Consider the following 17,311-nt stretch of genomic DNA (forward strand, 5'->3'; position numbering starts at 1 on the left):
TGTGCCAGGTGCTGCGGATACAATTATGAGGAAGGCAAGGCCATAAGGCCTTTTTACTCCTTTAAAAAAAAATATATATATATTTAAATTGATTTCAGAGAGGAAGGGAGAGGGAGAGATAGAAATATCAATGATGAGAGAGAATCATTGATTGTCTCCTGCATGTCCTCCACTGGGGATTGAGCCTGCAACCTGTGCATGTGCCCTGACTGGGAGTCGAACTGTGACCTCCTGGTTCATAGGTCAATGCTCAACAACTGAGGCACGCCAGCCAGGTCACTTTACTCTTAAGTGGGTTAATTTTGGCAAAAAATATAACCTCTCTAGATTAGAATGTACATTCCATGAATGCAGGGATCTTTGGGTGTTTTTTTTTTTTTTTTTACTCTGGTTATCCCAGCAACAAGAACATGATAGGCATATGGTTGGTGCTCAATAAATATTAATTGGTTCTCTAAGCTACAGTTTATTTTTTTTCTATCAGAATCTCCTGGGAGGGCATGTATAGTTTGAAAACATAATAGCACTTTGTCCCACTGCCTAATTTTTGTGTTTAGTCATGATGTTGATTGTTTGAAATCTAAAATAAAATTAAAGGAAAATCTAAGATTAAAGGAAGACATGAAATTTGTCAGTTCATTTCAGAGGAGCAGGGGCTGCCCAAGGGTGCAGAACACTGTTCCAGATGGATTCTAATTTACTGATCACCATACTTTGAGTACCATTGTTTACTGAGTTGACTTGGCCACAAGGAAATGAGACTCTGTTGTGTATGTTGCTAAAGCTCAGTTATGTGAAACCTATCACATCTCCCTGATGAACCAGTCTAGCAACCATCCAAGAAGAAAACGTAATCCGATTTTCCAGACTTGTTTTCATAAACCTCTGCTCAGTCCTAATGATCATACCCCTTCTGGTGCTCATAAATTACTGCTTAAATAATTCTGTTCTGAAATGTTGCCTGTACTTACCTGAATGCTTTATATCATCTCTTTATCTACCTTGGACTAAAAAATTCATTGTAACCTTTTCTTCTTGAAAATCACTTTCTTTGAGGAAAAACAAAACAGAATTGAGGAATACTGCTTTCTCTTTCATTCACAAGTACTCATCAGTGGCTAGAAGAGGCTTATCTTACTGGTGATCTTATGCTTATCTTAACTTTAGAAAGCATTTTTCCTTCCCATGTATGAACAAGCATGAGAAATATGAAAGGCATCCAGGTATGAAATATTGCTATGTGAATTTAGAAACAAGAGAGTGTCAGCCTACGGGGAATACGGGGAATTTGGGATTGATAGTGCACACACACACACACACACACACACACACACACACACACACACACACACACACAGAGTGGGTGTGCTAGTGTGCGAAGGTTGTATAGAGATGGACAGGGAGATAATTCAAGTGATGGAGGTTTTATGTGTAGTGAAAGTAATATAGGGTTGACGTCTGCTGGTGGAGGCTGGTCAACAATATCCCTCGGCTCACCATTAGTCATGAGAGCATAAGGCTAGAAGAATTTGAGGGGTTATCTAGGTTATTGCTGACACTCGTAGATCAAATGACTATTAGACGATCCCTGGTTTCTATCTTGAAATATGTCCAAAGAAGATTCCTGTCTTAACCTCTGCAACCCACATGGACATTTGACTACACAATCTTCACTTTGTCTAGCCCGAAGTTTTCTAGCTTGGTCCAAGCCCTTAGAAGAATGAAACCCCTGTGAGGCAAGCACTGCCTTGGTGGCAGGAGAAAGGCAGCCCTGGGTGGTCTGGAAGGCTAGTGTGTGAGGATGGGGTGCTGTGGCCGTTTCTAGTAGAAATATACAGGACTCCAGGGTTTCTCACATTACTAGAAACTTCTTCACATATGTCTTCATCTAGGGAGAAAAAGCCTTGGTTCTTTAACTAGCTTCAAATCTTTAGGTATGCCAGGACCTGATCAACTGCTTGAGTACATGTCCTTGCTTTTCTGAATGGGTCCACAGTCATGTTGAGTGTCTAGACCCAGTAGATATTGTGTTAGGATGTAGTTTCTGTGTTATTTGGTCAGAAGTGAGTTAAATGTACCGTTAGGTTAAATCCATAGGAACAGCTTTAACTGGTTTTGCTCAGTGGATAGAGCGTCAACCTGCAGACTGAAGGGTCCCAGGTTCAATTCTGGTCAAGGGCATGTACCTTGGTTGCGGGCACATCCCCAGTAGGGGGTGTGCAGGAGGCAGCTGATCCATGTTTCTCTCTCATCGATGTTTCTAACTCTCTATCCCTTTCCCTTCCTCTCTATAAAAAAATCAATAAAAAATATATTTAAAAAAAATAAATCTGTAGGAACAAAAGTATTCCTGAAAGGCTTGAGAGAAGAGCCATTGTAGGGAGACCCATGGATATTTCTCGCCCTTGTTTTTTAGGAAGAGCAGCACAGTTTCAATACTGATCAATACTCAATATGGATCCTGCATTTCAGTCAGGTCAGGAGGGACTCAAAACTTATAAATTTTTGACAGAATCTCCTGAGCAATCTCTGCCCCCAACTAGCTAGAAAATTAAGCCCCTTCAACTTGGAGCTGGCATAGCATCCCCATCAGGTGAGACGGGCAGCATGAAGTCTACCCATTTTCTGCTGCTTTAACATGCAATGTTCCCTGGTTCTCTGGATGGCTGACAATAATAATCGCTAACAGTGATTGAACATTTTCTACTTCCCAGCCCTGGGGTTCCTGCTCCACATAGAATATCATAGCTAATGCCTGCTGTAATAATATGAGGTGGGCTGGTGCCATTCTCACTCCCATTTCACAGATGACATTGAGATCTGGGGGAAAAACTGACTTTCCTCAAGGACACACAGTGAGTAGCAGATCCAGCACACAGGTCTGCGTTCTACTCAAGCCTATGCCCTTCACCCTTGTGGCGTCTTGCCTCCCAGAATGATGGTGGGCAGCGTAGGCAGGGTTGCTCTGATAGGCAGTCAATGCCAGGGCCAGAGCTGTCACAGGGTGACGCCGAAAGTTCAGGAATACATGGGAGAAATACAATGGTGGCTGCCATTTTTGGCCTCTAAAAGAACCTATAATATAAATATGCAAATCAGGATTTTATATCATCTTGGTGGTGGGGAAACGGGCTCATATGTCAGGTTGGGCCCTGAAAATCAAATGGTAGAGGAAGGAAGAGAGTACAGAACTGCCATACTGGGAAATAAAGAGTGAGGAAGGGGGTGAGAGAAAGGACAACTGACATGGGAGTAGGGGTGATGGGGGCAATGGGGACAGCTGGGACAGGATGAAGCTGAGGGTGGCACTCATAGCTTTGGTTCTGCTTCAGTACAGGAGTGAGGGGAAACTACCAAGCCCCATTTATAGCTGCAGCCTGGCTCACTCTATTCAACTGCAACTCAGTTCAGGAGAACCTATGACCACAGGCCTCATTTCCTCCGTGAATGTCTCAGGCTGTATCTGAGTCTTAGCCTCAGATGACATGAAATGAGAAGTGATAGGACCTGGTGTGATTCTGAGCCAGGGGCAGTTGCAGTGGACTGTCTAGTCATTTTAGAGTCAACACAGCCAGATGAAGTAATGAGGTTGACTCAATCTGGAGATAAAGAAGACACAACACTTTATGGCATTGGCCCGTGATATGGTCAAGGCCAAATCTGTGGCTGGAATATTTTCAAGGTAACCTGTACCCAATTAAGGTCAATAAATGGTAAATGGGGTGTTTTGTTTTTGCTCTTTGCTACCAAGTTACATCAGCTCTGTAGCTGGAAGAACGCAGCTGCCCAGTTAGGACCCAGGCTACATGCCTTCTTCCTGTGATGCCCCAGGGGACAGCGGGGTGGGTGAGTTACTAAACCATGAAGAGGCTCACTCCCCTAAAGGGAAAGGAAAGGATTGGAAACCCCACCAAGACTCAGAGGTTACCCAGGGTTCAGAAGGGGTTGACAGGATATATGACCAGACAATTTCCTCTTCCTTGGGGAGGCCCAAGTCCCAGTTGCATCACTCTGGCCTGTCCCAGTTCCCTTCAGGGGGGTTACCAGTGCCAGGCCTTTGACATGCAAATTCTATAATCTCACTGCTGATAAATGGTCCTACAGACAGGATGACTAAGTACTGTCCTGCCCAGTTGGCAGTTTATTTAGTGCTCCCTGCCAGTTTTACACACTTTTTATTCTTAAAACCCCCAAAAGTGGGGGAAAAGTAGAATTGGCCTTAATAGAAAAACCTCACTAAATTGTGCTATAAAAGTAGGAACTCTGCAGTTAAACTGCCTGGTCCAAATCCTGATGCCACTGCTTTAGTTGTATGACTTTGGACAGTTGCTTAATCTTGGTATACCTCAGTTTCCCTATCTGTACAATGATGATGAGAGTACACACCTCTTGGGGTATTGAATGAGTAAATGAGTTTAAAGTGTTTGGAACAGATAATAAATGTTCACTAAATGCTAGCAGTTATTATGAAGTGAAAACATCTTTGCAGTCAAAAACTGATCATCTCGACCAGGGTTGGGGATCAGACCTGCAACCCAGGTAAAAAAAACAATCAACAACAAAACACAAACAAACAAAAAAACAAACAAAAAAACCCCCAAACTGATCATCTCAAAGCAAATGCTTTGTAGTTATTCTCCTTTTAGATACTTAGGCCTGCATGTCTAGTGCAGTGTGGAATGCCTTGAGAGGGTGGGGACAAATGGGTGTGGGGATGAGGACTAGCTGGGGAGGACAACAGGGGGATAAGACCTGAGGATCTCTAAATATTCCTTATCCAAGAGGAAGGGGGGTTGGGGGAAAGGCTCAGTGTGACCTCGTGCTGCCATCTGAGCTCAGGGAACCCATCAGTTCCTGCAGCAAACTCAGCACTTGCTGATTGAATGGCTTGTGGCCAGTCTGCACAGGAAGTGCAGGCAGGACACCGGCCTTGTGATCCTCAGAAAGGATGCAAGGTTTAGGAGAACTGATGAAAGATGTGAAACTGGTCTCTGACCCTGGAGTAAGAAGCTGAGTGTTAGTAAATATCCTGAATATCCTCTCTCCTCACATATAAAAGAGAAATGAGGAAGAAGCAATGGAATACTGTCATAGCAAACTGATTGGCTGTCAATAATCTGTCTGGTAGATCTGCAATTATCTTAAGAGAGTGGACTTAGCCCAAACTGACTCATGTAGCAGGCTGGAGAACAGGTTGTGAAGAGGGAGACTGCTGAGTGATCACAGACTCATCAAAGAGGACTGTGGGTCCCTCACAGGGCTGTGATAATGGATTCTGTAAACATGCACAGGAGGCACGCTTTCTTCTTCATGGTTCCTTACCAGTGTGGGATGAACCATAGCAAGCTAATCACTCCACAGAGCAGTAGAAGACCCTGAACTGCAAAGTAACTATGTTATAGGCCAAAAAGTCCCAAGGTCAGAATGACCCCTCCTTTTCCAGAAGTCTGTTGGGATAGTACTTCAAAGATTTAGACTCTAGACTAGATTCATTCCTTACCAAGTCAGAAACCTTTGGGTAACCAATAACTCAACTCCTCTGAGCCTCTCTTTCCCTCTTATTTATAAAACTAGAGGCCCGGTGCACAAAATTTGTGCATGGGAGGGAGGTGTCCCTCAGTCCGGCTTGCACCTACTCCAATCTGAGACCCCTTGGGTGATGTCCGACTGCCGATTTAGGCCCGATCCCAGTGGGGATCGGTAGTTGGACATCTCTCTCACAATCCGGGACTGCTGGCTCCTAACTGCTCACCTGCCTGCCAGCCTGATCCCCCTAACTGCTCTCCCCTGCTGGCCTTATCCCCCTAACTGCTCTCCCCTGCCGGCCTGATCAGCCCTAACTGCCTCTGCCTTGGCCCTGCCACCATGGCTTTGTCTGGAAGGATGTCTGGTCTAACTAGCATATTACCCTTTTATTAGTATAGATAGAGGCCTGGTACACAGGTGGGGGCCAGCTGGTCTGCCCTAAAGGGGGTCCCAGATCAGGGTAGGGGTCCCCACTGGGGGGCGTGGCTGGCCTGGGCGAGGGGCTGAAGGCCATTTGCAGGCCATCCATGCCATCAGAGTGGGTGTCTCTGCTGGGAGCGGGACCGGCCTGGGTGAGGGGCTGAGGGCCATTTTCAGGCCATCTACACCCTCATCAGGGTGGGGGTCTCTGCTGGGGGTGGGACCGGCCTGGATGAGAGGCTGAGGGCCATTGCAGGCCATCCATGCCCCCATTGGATGGGGGTCCCCACTGGGGAGCGGGAGGCCTGGGCGAGGGGCCTGGGGCAGTTTGCAGGCGGGCCAAGCCCCCGACTTTGACCGGAAGGACGTCCGGAAGGTCTCCTGGTCTAATTAGCATATTACTCTTTTATTAGTATAGATGTGCCATGGTATTCACAATGGAAGTAGTGGTAGAATGACCTGCCTCACCTCCCAGGGATATTAGGAAGATCTAGTGAAAAGTGTGTAGGTGAGAGTGCCTCGGAAGGGCTAAGTGCTAAACAAAAGTAAAAGGGAGGTTCTTAGCTACTCTACTCATTCAAAAGTCACTTACCACCTTGGAATAAGAAAAAGAACCCCCAAGGGCTCTAGCTAGGTAGTTCAGTTGGTTAGCATATCATCCGGATACACCAAGGTTGTGGGTTCCATCCCCAGTCAGGGCACATATAAGAGTCAACCAATGAATGCATAAATAAGTGGATCAACAAATCTATGCTTCTCTCTCTCTGAAATCCTCAAATCAATAAATAAAAATAAAGTACTGCACCGGGAATAGAGTCAATAATAATTTTTTTAAAAGAACCCCCAGCAGAGACTGTTACTACTGGCCAGACACCCTTTGCTGCTCTGTAATTGCCCATCCCTTTCGTAGTTAGAGGGAGGCCATGTACTGGCAAACCAAATGCGAGTGATTGATGTATGTCTTTTCTCAGAGAGGTGGTTAGGCAGCAAGCACCTCCTCCATCCACTCTCTTCTTTGTCATGGCAACCTTGGCAGCTACATTTTCCAAATGGCATAGTTATAAGATGGAAGAGGACTGCTGAACTTGCACTATATTTTATGTGAAGAAGTAAATATATCTAGCTACTGAGAGTTCAAGGGTTGGTCTGTTGCAACAATGCTTAGCAGTCATTGCTGTGATTCAGAACAGACATCTTGGTAAGAGACAGGCCATGTTCATTTAAGGGATACACAGAAGGTTATGTCAACCTTTCCTCTCAGGAGTTTGCTTTAAGTTAAGAGTTCTATCCATTCTGCTCAAAGCTATTATTCATTGTATTCATTGGATATCTACTCTTCTAGAGGGGATGGAATAAATGCTCCTAGACAAAAAAATTTCTTTTTGCTACAAAATGCGTTTATTTCCAGCCAGATAAAATTCCCCAACTGCATACATGGGTACATATTATAAGGTCCTTCTTTGATAAATGTCCTGTTTACAAGAGCCATTTCTAATTATTAAAATGCATACCAAACAAACATCTCCATCTCTTAAAATATAATTTAAATAAACCACTAATGTATAAGCCATAAGTCTGGTCACTGGCATGAGTGGCATGCAATTCTTCATGGAGGAGTCCAGAGCAACGGTGAGATTCCACAAGTCAGCAGGCAACAGGCACCTCTAGTTCACCTGCTGACTGTGTGGATAGTTGCTGTGGGGCAGTGAGCCTTGTGTGAAAACAGCCGAGTACAGACAGAGAAGTATGGCATTTGCAACGTGGAGAGGCATTTCACAAAATGCAAACACCCTTCAGGTAAATCAATGGACTGTGGAATGAAAGCCTGGTGAATGCACATCTGTTTACCCTAGCCCACTGGGCACTCAATATTGTGGCACCATCTCACTGGGCACTCAATAAATATCAAGGTAAGGATAAGAGAATAAATTGGAATGTTGTCTTGGTTCCCAACATCTGTTTTCAAGATTGAGGTTTAGGTTATGAATTTTTTGCATACCATATTTTTGTTTCTTCAGAGTAAATCGTTCTATTTGGAAAGCCACCCGTTTCCTTATCTTTAGATTCTTCATTAGCATTTAGAGACTCCTTGCAGACTGCCAGTCTTAGGCGCTCATTGGCTTAAAGATTTAAAGAGCACAGACAAGTCCATACAAAGTCTTGATTTGTCCCTTGAAAATATTCTGTTTGGCTCAGAATATTCTCTAGGATCTAGTTTATTCTTCACAACTTCTCTCCTTTTGGTTCCTCTTAATATCCCAAGCCTGAAATAGCCTTGGCAACTCACAGGCTGAACAGTGTATTTCGTCATGAACTCTCATTTCAGTGCTATTTCCAGTGCCATGGCTCCTTCGGGACCTGAAATAGTTGCTCTCTTGAAGCTCTGTCCTTCAGAGTTCACCACCTGCTCCCTGACATTAAGGTTCTTGCTCTAAGGCGGATGCTGGCGAGTTCCCCACAAAGGAAATCCCTGGAAAACTGGCATCCCCTTGTGATTCTCACGTCACTCTCTCCTTCCATCAGGCTAAGGTTGCAATTCCGGAGACACAAAGGAAAAGTTTCTAAACTCATCCTGGTTAATCATCGGGAGATGTCCCTCATCAATTGGAGTTAAAACGGGCTCTTCTTTTATGAAGTCGGGGTCAAAATTACTGACATCTTCTCGGGATTTCTGTCAACAAGGAAACAAGGGTCAGATCATGCACTTGAGGACTTTCTCGTCTTCCCTGAGCCTTAACCCAGTGAGTTCAGAGAACTGCTCTGCCACTCACACTGTAGCATTATTTACAGTTATAACAATTATGATTACACAGCGTTTTAGAGCAAATGTACTGCATTGTGTATAATTATGGCATTTGGTAACCACCAATTCACTCACCCCATGAAAATCTTGCTGAGTAAGGCCAGCCGTAGGCTGGGAGGGTAAGGGATTAACTTGGTCACCTGAACCAGCTGGCTCACTCACCCTTTCCTCTCCATTTCACTGAGGTGCCACTTCTCCACAGGCCTTACTGAGAGGCACACAAGCTCGTATTTGCCAATGGAGGCTGAGTTCACACTTGCCCCACTTCTTGTTTGTACCCAGGTCTGTGTGCTTGGAGGGATTTTCTCGGCAGACTTCTTGGAAACGCTGAGTTTAGGGAACAACGGCCTCTTCCTTTACCCACCAGTGAGATTCATTACGCCCAGCTGGCAGAGCTTCCCTTATCCCAAGGAAGATGGCAGGTGGGTGCCCATTAAAGGCAGTGGCTTTACTTTTGGGTGCTTGGTGTCCAACCTAGTAAGCTCTTCTAGATTAAGCTAATTGTGTGCTTGGAAATGCTGGTATTTTTACATCTTTATAAACTATGCCGAAAAGGTCATTTCTGCTGCTATTAGACCTCTCACTGCTCTTACCTGAGTCAATGATACTTTTCTCTCCACCTCTGGAGCATCCCTCATCCCCCTAACTCTTGATCTACTGCTCGCCCAGCATCTCTGCCTTCCCGTGTGGATCTCTAGACACAGAGCTAAGAAAGAGCTTACTTCTCAGACCAAGAGCTGGACCACCCTTAGGAAGGCTGCCCCACTCAGCTTGGGGAGGTACTTCTGTGCTCTAGGTATTTCTTCAGACAAAAGGGTCTTGGTGTGTTCTGGCCTCAGCTCTGTGCTATAGTAGCATGCAAGAGGTGAGAACTTTGTGAGAAGTAACCTGGGCACGTGGTGTCGACTCCGGGGTGAGGCTGCCCTGCCAAGTGTCAGGCTGAACTTCTGGTGTGGTTATCCCATGGGGAACCATCCCGTTGCTCAATAGACTTTGGTGGAACACTATGATATTAAAGAAAGAGGCAAGTCTGCTGTGTGGGGTGAGGCTGCCCTGCCAAGTGTCAGGCTGAACTTGTGGTGTGGTTATCCCATGGGGAACCATCCATTGCTCAATAGACTTTGGTGAAACACTATGATATTAAAGAAAGAGGCAAGTCTGCTGTGATGGGCTTGGACACTTACGATTCTGGGTCTGAAAGGTGGTTCCAGTTGGCGATGGTTCAGCTGGGCCCAGTCTATTTCCTTAAAGAAAGGATGTCTCAAGATGGCATGCTCGCCACCCTGAGTCAGGCTGCCCAAGCGCATAGTGGGGTTCTTGGTCATGAACTGCGAGAGAGGGGGAGAAAGAGAGTCGATTATTCAGTCATTTACCACAAGTACATCACAGATGGTGGGCACCCGCTCTGGCAGGGAAGCCCCGTGAGGCTTTCGGGCTGATTTTGCTCAACTCGCTGAATTTTCCATCAAGGGCAGCACAGCCACAGTGAATCATCCCTTAAAGGCGCAACTGCTTGTATATTTACGGCCTTCCCCACTTCCATTTCAGACGTGGCCACTAAAATAAAGCTGAAGGGTCCAGTTTTCTGTAAATACCATGTATTTTTCTTTCCTCTTTGAAGAAAAGAAACTCTTTATAAAGTAGTGAGCCTTTCTCCAACTCCGCAGTTGTAGACAGCCCACATCTTATGAATGGGGCTACTTTTAGGAACAGCTGTGCTATTTTTCTGAGACCCGACTGGCTGGCCAGGATTCCCTCTCTCTGACAAGACCACAGAGAGGAGAGTGAGAGCCATTATTTTGAAGATCTCTGTGAAGAAGCCGCCAAGGGTGAAAAACTTAAACGTTCTGTGTTCTGGCTCTAGGATAGACAAAGTTAGCCACTTTTCTTTAAGTAACAAAGATATCATAGTTTTAAGTGAAAAGTGTTTTGTTTTGTTTTGTTTTTTCCTTCAAGATGCTTCCTTCTCCCCTGTTCTTCCATTTCAAAATGTTGAATGACTGAGACTCTTGCTACATGGGCCAAAAACTAAAACAAGCATCATCACACATTCAACATGTGTATATAAGCCTCATGTCTTTATGTCAATTGGGAAACTTTCTTGGGGCTGTGCTCCTGTCAAGATGTTTGGGCTAAATCTACTTTCACAAAATGGCCAATGAAAGGTGTTCTGATCACATCCTGACCAGGGACTATACGGGATAATTCGCTTTTCACGGCCAGAATGTGATTTTGGATTTCAAAGACCCTGAATCTAACTTAATTTCCCATTTTAAAAAGAAAATTGCCTCGGATAATATGTTTTGTTTTTGGTTTTAAATTTAAATCGCGTTATCTTTGAACAAATTTATGACACCTGATGACAGGCCCTGAGCACCCCTTTCCAGGTTTGATTTACGGGTACAGGACAAAAGTGATGCTGTGTTCAGAGAAACTGCTTTGGAGTGGAAATTTCCAGAGTCAATACAAAGGCGATCTTGTGGAAGGTGCAGACGTGAAAAGATGGTGTTAGAGGTTAGAGGCAGCCGTGCCGCCACGCCAGGTGTCCAGCTGCAAAGCCTCCAGTGTTGTTTCAGCTGCAAAGGATCGTATGGAGAAAGGAGGTGGCAGCAAAAGTCCCTAAGCAAATCCGACAGGATGGGCCTCAGAAAATGCGGAAACAGCTTTAAAGGGGAGCCAATAAAAAGGGAAGACATGGACGGGGTTGACAAAGGATGCAGCCACAGGATTGGAAGAGGAGCCAGAAAGGGAAAGGAGCCTTCCAAGCTCCACGGGCCCAACCAGAGCAGTGGGCTCTCCAGGCAGGTGCAGTGTCAGCATGGAGGCAGGGGATACATAGCTCACAGGTAACTGAGTTCTGTGACAGTGAGGGGCTCTGCTGCGTGGGTTCTCCCTGGATGATGGGAGTATCATTATCAGCCGCTCAGCAAGGAAAGGGAAATGCATACATAAAAGAAACAGGTAGATTCTCTCCTTAGGAAGTCAATGGGATACCATCCCTGATAGAAGAGTAGTGTCTATTCTAAAAACTAATTACCAAAAATCTGTGTTTCTAAAAACTCAGGATCCAAGGATGGGAGAACAGATCCAGATGGCTCTCTCTTTCCACTCTCTCTGAAAAACAATGGAAAAAAAAATCCTCTGGTGAGGATTAACTAACTAACTAACTAAATAAATAAAATAGTAATGGAAGTAGTAGCAGTAGTAATGGTATTTTTGTCACAGGAACAAAACCAAACCATTGAACATTTCTCAAGACCTACAGCAGGGGTCCTCAAACTTTTTAAACAGGGGGCCAGTTCACTGTCCCTCAGACCGTTGGAGGGCCGGACTATAGTTTAAAAAAAAACTATGAACAAATTCCTATGCACACTGCACATATCTTATTTTGAAGTAAAAAAACAAAATGGGAACAAATACAATATTTGTATTTGCATGTGGCCCGCGGGCCATAGTTTAAGGACCCCTGACCTACCGTATACAGATCTGGGAGGTTAATGAGCTCAGCTTTGCATTTCTGGTATAGAGACATCCACATGGAGATGACTGGCTGTGTAAGTCTGGGTGCAGCCGGGGGTTAGAGAGCTAACCCTGAGACATCAACATCTGGTGAGAGAGCAAGAGCTAAAACTGCGAGGGCCACAGGATTAAGGAGAGGGAGAGAGAGTGCTAACTGAGACTGGCACAGGCCTCAGACATTTTGTTTGGCCCATATCGTGTGTTAGGGGTTAGAGAGCTAACCCTGAGACATAACATCTGGTGAGAGAGCAAGAGCTAAAACTTTGAGGGCCACAGGATTAAGGAGAGGGAGAGAGAGTGCTGAGACTGGCCCAGGCCTCAGACATTTTGTTTGGCCCATATCGTGTGTTTTAAAATACTTTTAATTACTTGCCACACATTTAAAGACTAGGAAATGTCTCATCACATAAAAGTCAAGTTTTCCAATTTCTCTTGGAAAATGGGATATTCTGGAACACTAGACCTTTTTCTGGATAAAAGTGGCCTGGGGTTGAACAGTGGCTGCCTCTTTAGAGGGGCAGATGGGCCCTGGTCAGCCACGACCCACCACTCCTGGCTGGCTCTGCTCCCTGACTTGCATGGCTCCTGAGTCCTGGCCCAGAGTGAGAAGAAAGGCAGGGTGGCAGCGGGAGGGGCTCATGAAGAAGCAAGAGGAGAACAAACAGCAAGAAACAGAAACCTGGACAGGGATCATTTCAAGGAGGAGGTCACAGCCCCTCTATGACTACCCCCCTCTACAGATTCAGAGATGGGGAGTTAAGGGAACAGGTGACATTAGTCCCCGGCCTGAAGTCTTTCACAGGACACAGTGGTAGAGGTGATAGGGTTGGGGACCACGGAGCTCGCTGCCCCGGAGCCAGGCACAGGACTCTCCTAAGCACCGTGTTCCTGCTGCTGAGAAGTTAATGGCATAATCCTTTCACAGAAAGCTTCCTTTATTTGCTTATGTCCCTAAGGGGACCCAAATGCCAAACAAGTTAACAATGTTTGAGCAATCATTTGTCTGTGTCTAAGGTCTACTTAAAATTTGCCTCACCTCAACTGACCTCCTTCCTGACCGTGGGCCCAACGAGAAAGTCAGCCAAGGCGGAAAATAAAGTGTCTTCATGAAAGATTCTGGACACATTTACTGAAGGAGGCCGAATGTTTTCTAGGGTCAATAAAAGCACTTTACAAGCTGCAAAGAGTGAGGAGGCCCGGGTGGAAAGTCTGACTCCACCCCAAATGTAAGTGTCAAGCTGACTGGGAAGCAGGGGCCGAGAGCGACCAAGAATGCATGGGCTCATTTCGAATTCCCCCGCCTCCTGTGGCCCTCGGTGAAGTGGAATCTAACTGCAGGCTGCGGAAGGAATCAGAGGCACCCCTGACCTCAGAACGAGGCACTCAGCAGTTCTGTCAGGGCCGCAGAGAATCTCTGACCACAGGGGAGAGCAGTCAGCCACGCGTCTTCCCGAAAGAAGTTCTACAGTGAAATGTAAGAGACTGAGGGCAGGTTTGTAGAAGAATGCCCTGGGAAGCCTACCGTAAACTAGGGAAACATGTAAAACATATAAGAGCTCCTCTGACGGTGAGGCTCTGCAGGTCCATGATCTGTGTCGGTCTACCAGTTCTATTGCCAATGAGCTTTGTGACCTTGTACACATTTTCTTAACTTCTCTGGGCCTCAGCTTCTCCAACTATAAAGTGGGGATTTCCCTGTATCTCTGAAGGTTGCTATGACAAGTAAATGGGCTAATCCATGTAAAATGCACGTCACCTAGAAGCCCTTGATAAACAGTCCTATCAGTAAGCATCTTGTTAAACCAGTTGTAGGTCCATCCTGTTTTACCTAAAGGCGGGAGCATGGCCTGAGAGACTGAGAGTCTGAGGTCAGCCTTGACCCTGAAGCTCATCTGGCTCTCTCTGTTCCTCCACTGTGCAGCCAGTGGAGACAGAACAAGGTCTGCTCTCACAGTCCCAGGCTCCAACAGTGGTAGTAATAGTCTCTGGGAAACAATTTTTGTGAAAGTACAGATTTCTAAAGGCGATCTTAAAACAAGAAGACAAATAATACTCGGGTTTTAACGTGCCGTTGTATCTGCAGCAACAAAAGGAGGGAGATAATGAATGCAGGATGAGGGTGCAATGGAGCCATTTCCTTGTAAGTCTGGTGTCGGGCACAGCACTCCATGTCTCATGGGCTCAGTACACAGGAGGAGGCTGTGGCTTAGAGCTGTTGGATGTTCTACAGGATAGAGTTCAAACTAACACTGTGTAATAATGTGTCTTGAGATAACAGGATCCAAATGTACTTTTGAAACTCTTTATAATGTAGACAATGGCTAAAAGTATTTTTTTTTCCTCTTTCAAAATTTGTCTGACTTCAGAGGAGGAGGACTAGTTATATAAATAGAGCCATCAGTCTAATAAGATTTTCTTCCAGGAGGGAGAACACACTGTATTTTCTTTCTACTAGCTGGATTTGGCTGTTGGGCAAACAAAATGACCTTCTCCTTTCATTCGATTTCAGACAAAAGAGCAGGGAGAGTTAGCTGTTAGTGCTGGCAAGCCAGAGGGAAGGGAACTGTGCCACGGGACATGCCCATCAATATTCCAGGGAGACACCCTGAAATGGAAGAAGGCATTGTACGGCTCTACAGAGAGTCCTGGGGAAGGAGAGCAGAGAAAGAGCTCAGGACACAGAAGAGTGTATGGTGCACGGTATGGTGTCCAGCCTCAGCCAGCATGGGCGCACAACACGGGGTTGACAAAACACATGCTTGTGTGTGCATGTTGCAGCTACACATGTCTGTCTTTTGCCACTGGCACAGACAGTCTGACCTAGTTAGGAAGACCCGTCATCAAACCTCCTTTCACACCCCTCCATGCCAGCTGTGGTGGTGAGGCACAGGCATGAGAGTGACCTGAGCCAGTAGCACCATCCAGCTCAGAGCAGTGGTAAGAGGGGGAAGGACAGACATATGAGTTAATGGACAGCATGGGAGGAAAGAGACACCAGGGCTCTGACTTGGTGTCGATAAGTCACTTTTCTATAGGAGAAGGCTGGGACCAATATTTCAACCTAAGATGAAGCTGATGAGAAACCACGGGGGATGGGATGGTGCTTGGGATGGGGGAGGATACATAATGGATTTTCAAAATAGCTCTGAGGAAACAAACTGTCATCTTCTCAAGGACAGGTTATTATATACAATCGTTGCTATGGAATATTGGACAGGTTATTATACACAATGGTTGCTATGGAATATTAGAGGAGCCAAGAGGAGTGTTGCTCTAGCTTGTTCAGAGTGGATCTGTGTGGAATATACTAGGCAGGGCTGAAACTAGTAATCTGCACATCTAGGGCAGTCCATCACCCTGCCATTCTCACTGCACACAGAGGTCCCTGGTTTGGGCAGGGGGCAGCTGTTGGAGTGGGAAAGAGAATGGTATAGTTTTTATTTACCTTTATTTTTCAATTACAGTTGACATACATTATATTAGTTTCAGGTGTACAACATTGTAATTGGACACTTATATACCTTACAAAGTGATCACCCCGATAAGTATTCATCTAACACCATGCACAGTTATTACAAGATAGGGGTGGGCAAAAGTAGGTTTATGGTTCTGAGTATACAAAAACATAGTTTATTCTTATATTATTAATTATTGTATTATTTTCCATACAAATGACTGTAAGCCTACTTTTGCCCACCCATAATATTGACCACATTCCCTATGCTGTACTTTACATTCCCATGACTTTTGTAACAGACAATTTGTACTTCTTAATCCCTTCACCTTTTTTTATCCATACCCACCTCCATCTGGCAACCATCAATTTGTTCTTTATATGTGAGTTTGTTACAAGATTTCATTCTTTTTATGGCCAAGTAATTTTCTATTGTGTATATGTACCACATCTTTATCCATTTGTCTTTTGACTGGAACACTTAATCTATTTACATTTGAAGTTATTATTGATCGGTATATAGTTATTGGTATTTTATTGTTTTCTGGTTGTTTTTATAGTTCTCTGTTCCTTTCTTATTCTTTTCTATTTTATCTTGTATGTTGATGACTTTCTGTAGTGTTGTTCTTGGATTCCTTTATTTTTATTTCTTGTATAAAATCTTACAGATTTTTGGTTTGTGGTTACCACATGCTTCATATATACCAAGATTATTTATATCAATCTATTTTAAGTTGCGCATGTTCAAACATATTCTAAAATTGCTACAAAAAAAATCACTACCATTTTTACTCACCCCTTCCCCATTTGTTTTCATCATCATTTCTTACTTCTTTTGTGTATATATTTGTATGTATCTCTTAATTTACTCTTGTAAATTACACATGATCTTCCCACTTTTGCCTTTTAGCCTTTGTATTAGCTTTATAGTTGGCTGATCCACTGCTTTTGAGTGATTGCTTTCTTTAGTGAGCATTTTTTTTCTTTCCCATGTTTTCTTATTCATATTTTTTATCTTTTCTACTTAAAGAAATCCCTTTAACATTTCTTGTAATACTGGTTTAGTGGTGATGAACTTTTTTAGCTTTTTCTTGTTTGGGAAGCCCTTTATCTGTCGTTCAATTCTAAATGATAGCCTTGCTAGGTAGAATCATCTTGGCTGTAGGTTTATGCTTTTCATCTCTTTGAATATTTCATACCACTCTCTTCTGGCCTTCAAAGTTTCTGTTGAAAAATAAGCTGACAGTCTTGTGGGAGCTCCCTTGTAGGTAACTGCTACTTTTCTTGCTACTTTTAAGTTTGTCTGACTTTAACTTTTGACATTTTAATTATGGTGTAGCTTGGTGTGGGCCTCTTTGGGTTCATCTTGTTTGGGATTCTGCATTTTCTGGACTTATATGTTTATTTCTTTAACAAGGTTAAGAAAGTTTTTAGTTATTTCTTAAATAGGTTTTCAATCTCTTGCTCTCTGTCTTCTCCTTCTGGTCTCCCTGTGATGCAATGTTGGTATGCTTGATGTTTTCCCAGAAGTCCCTTAAACTATCCTCCCTTTTTAAAATTCTTATTTTTGTTTGATGTTCCAATTGGGT

The 17,311-nt window shown here is 44.4% G+C and overlaps 1 protein-coding gene across 1 annotated transcript in view; it reads right to left on the minus strand.

Moving 5' to 3' along the window:
* Positions 1-7,321: 7,321 nt before the first annotated feature.
* The window catches only part of PRKCH (protein kinase C, eta), a 228,717-nt gene continuing 218,727 nt past the window's right edge, over positions 7,322-17,311 (minus strand). The window contains exons 13-14 of the mRNA XM_005874046.2: positions 9,934-10,077; positions 7,322-8,617 (exon numbers count right to left, since the gene is read on the minus strand). Coding sequence (XP_005874108.1) covers positions 8,471-8,617; positions 9,934-10,077 — 291 coding nt within the window. The 3' untranslated portion in view covers positions 7,322-8,470. The remainder of the gene's footprint in view (positions 8,618-9,933; positions 10,078-17,311) is intronic.

The sequence above is a fragment of the Myotis brandtii genome, unplaced genomic scaffold, assembly GCF_000412655.1.
Source record: "Myotis brandtii unplaced genomic scaffold, ASM41265v1 scaffold423, whole genome shotgun sequence".
In the NCBI taxonomy this organism is placed as follows: domain Eukaryota; kingdom Metazoa; phylum Chordata; class Mammalia; order Chiroptera; family Vespertilionidae; genus Myotis; species Myotis brandtii.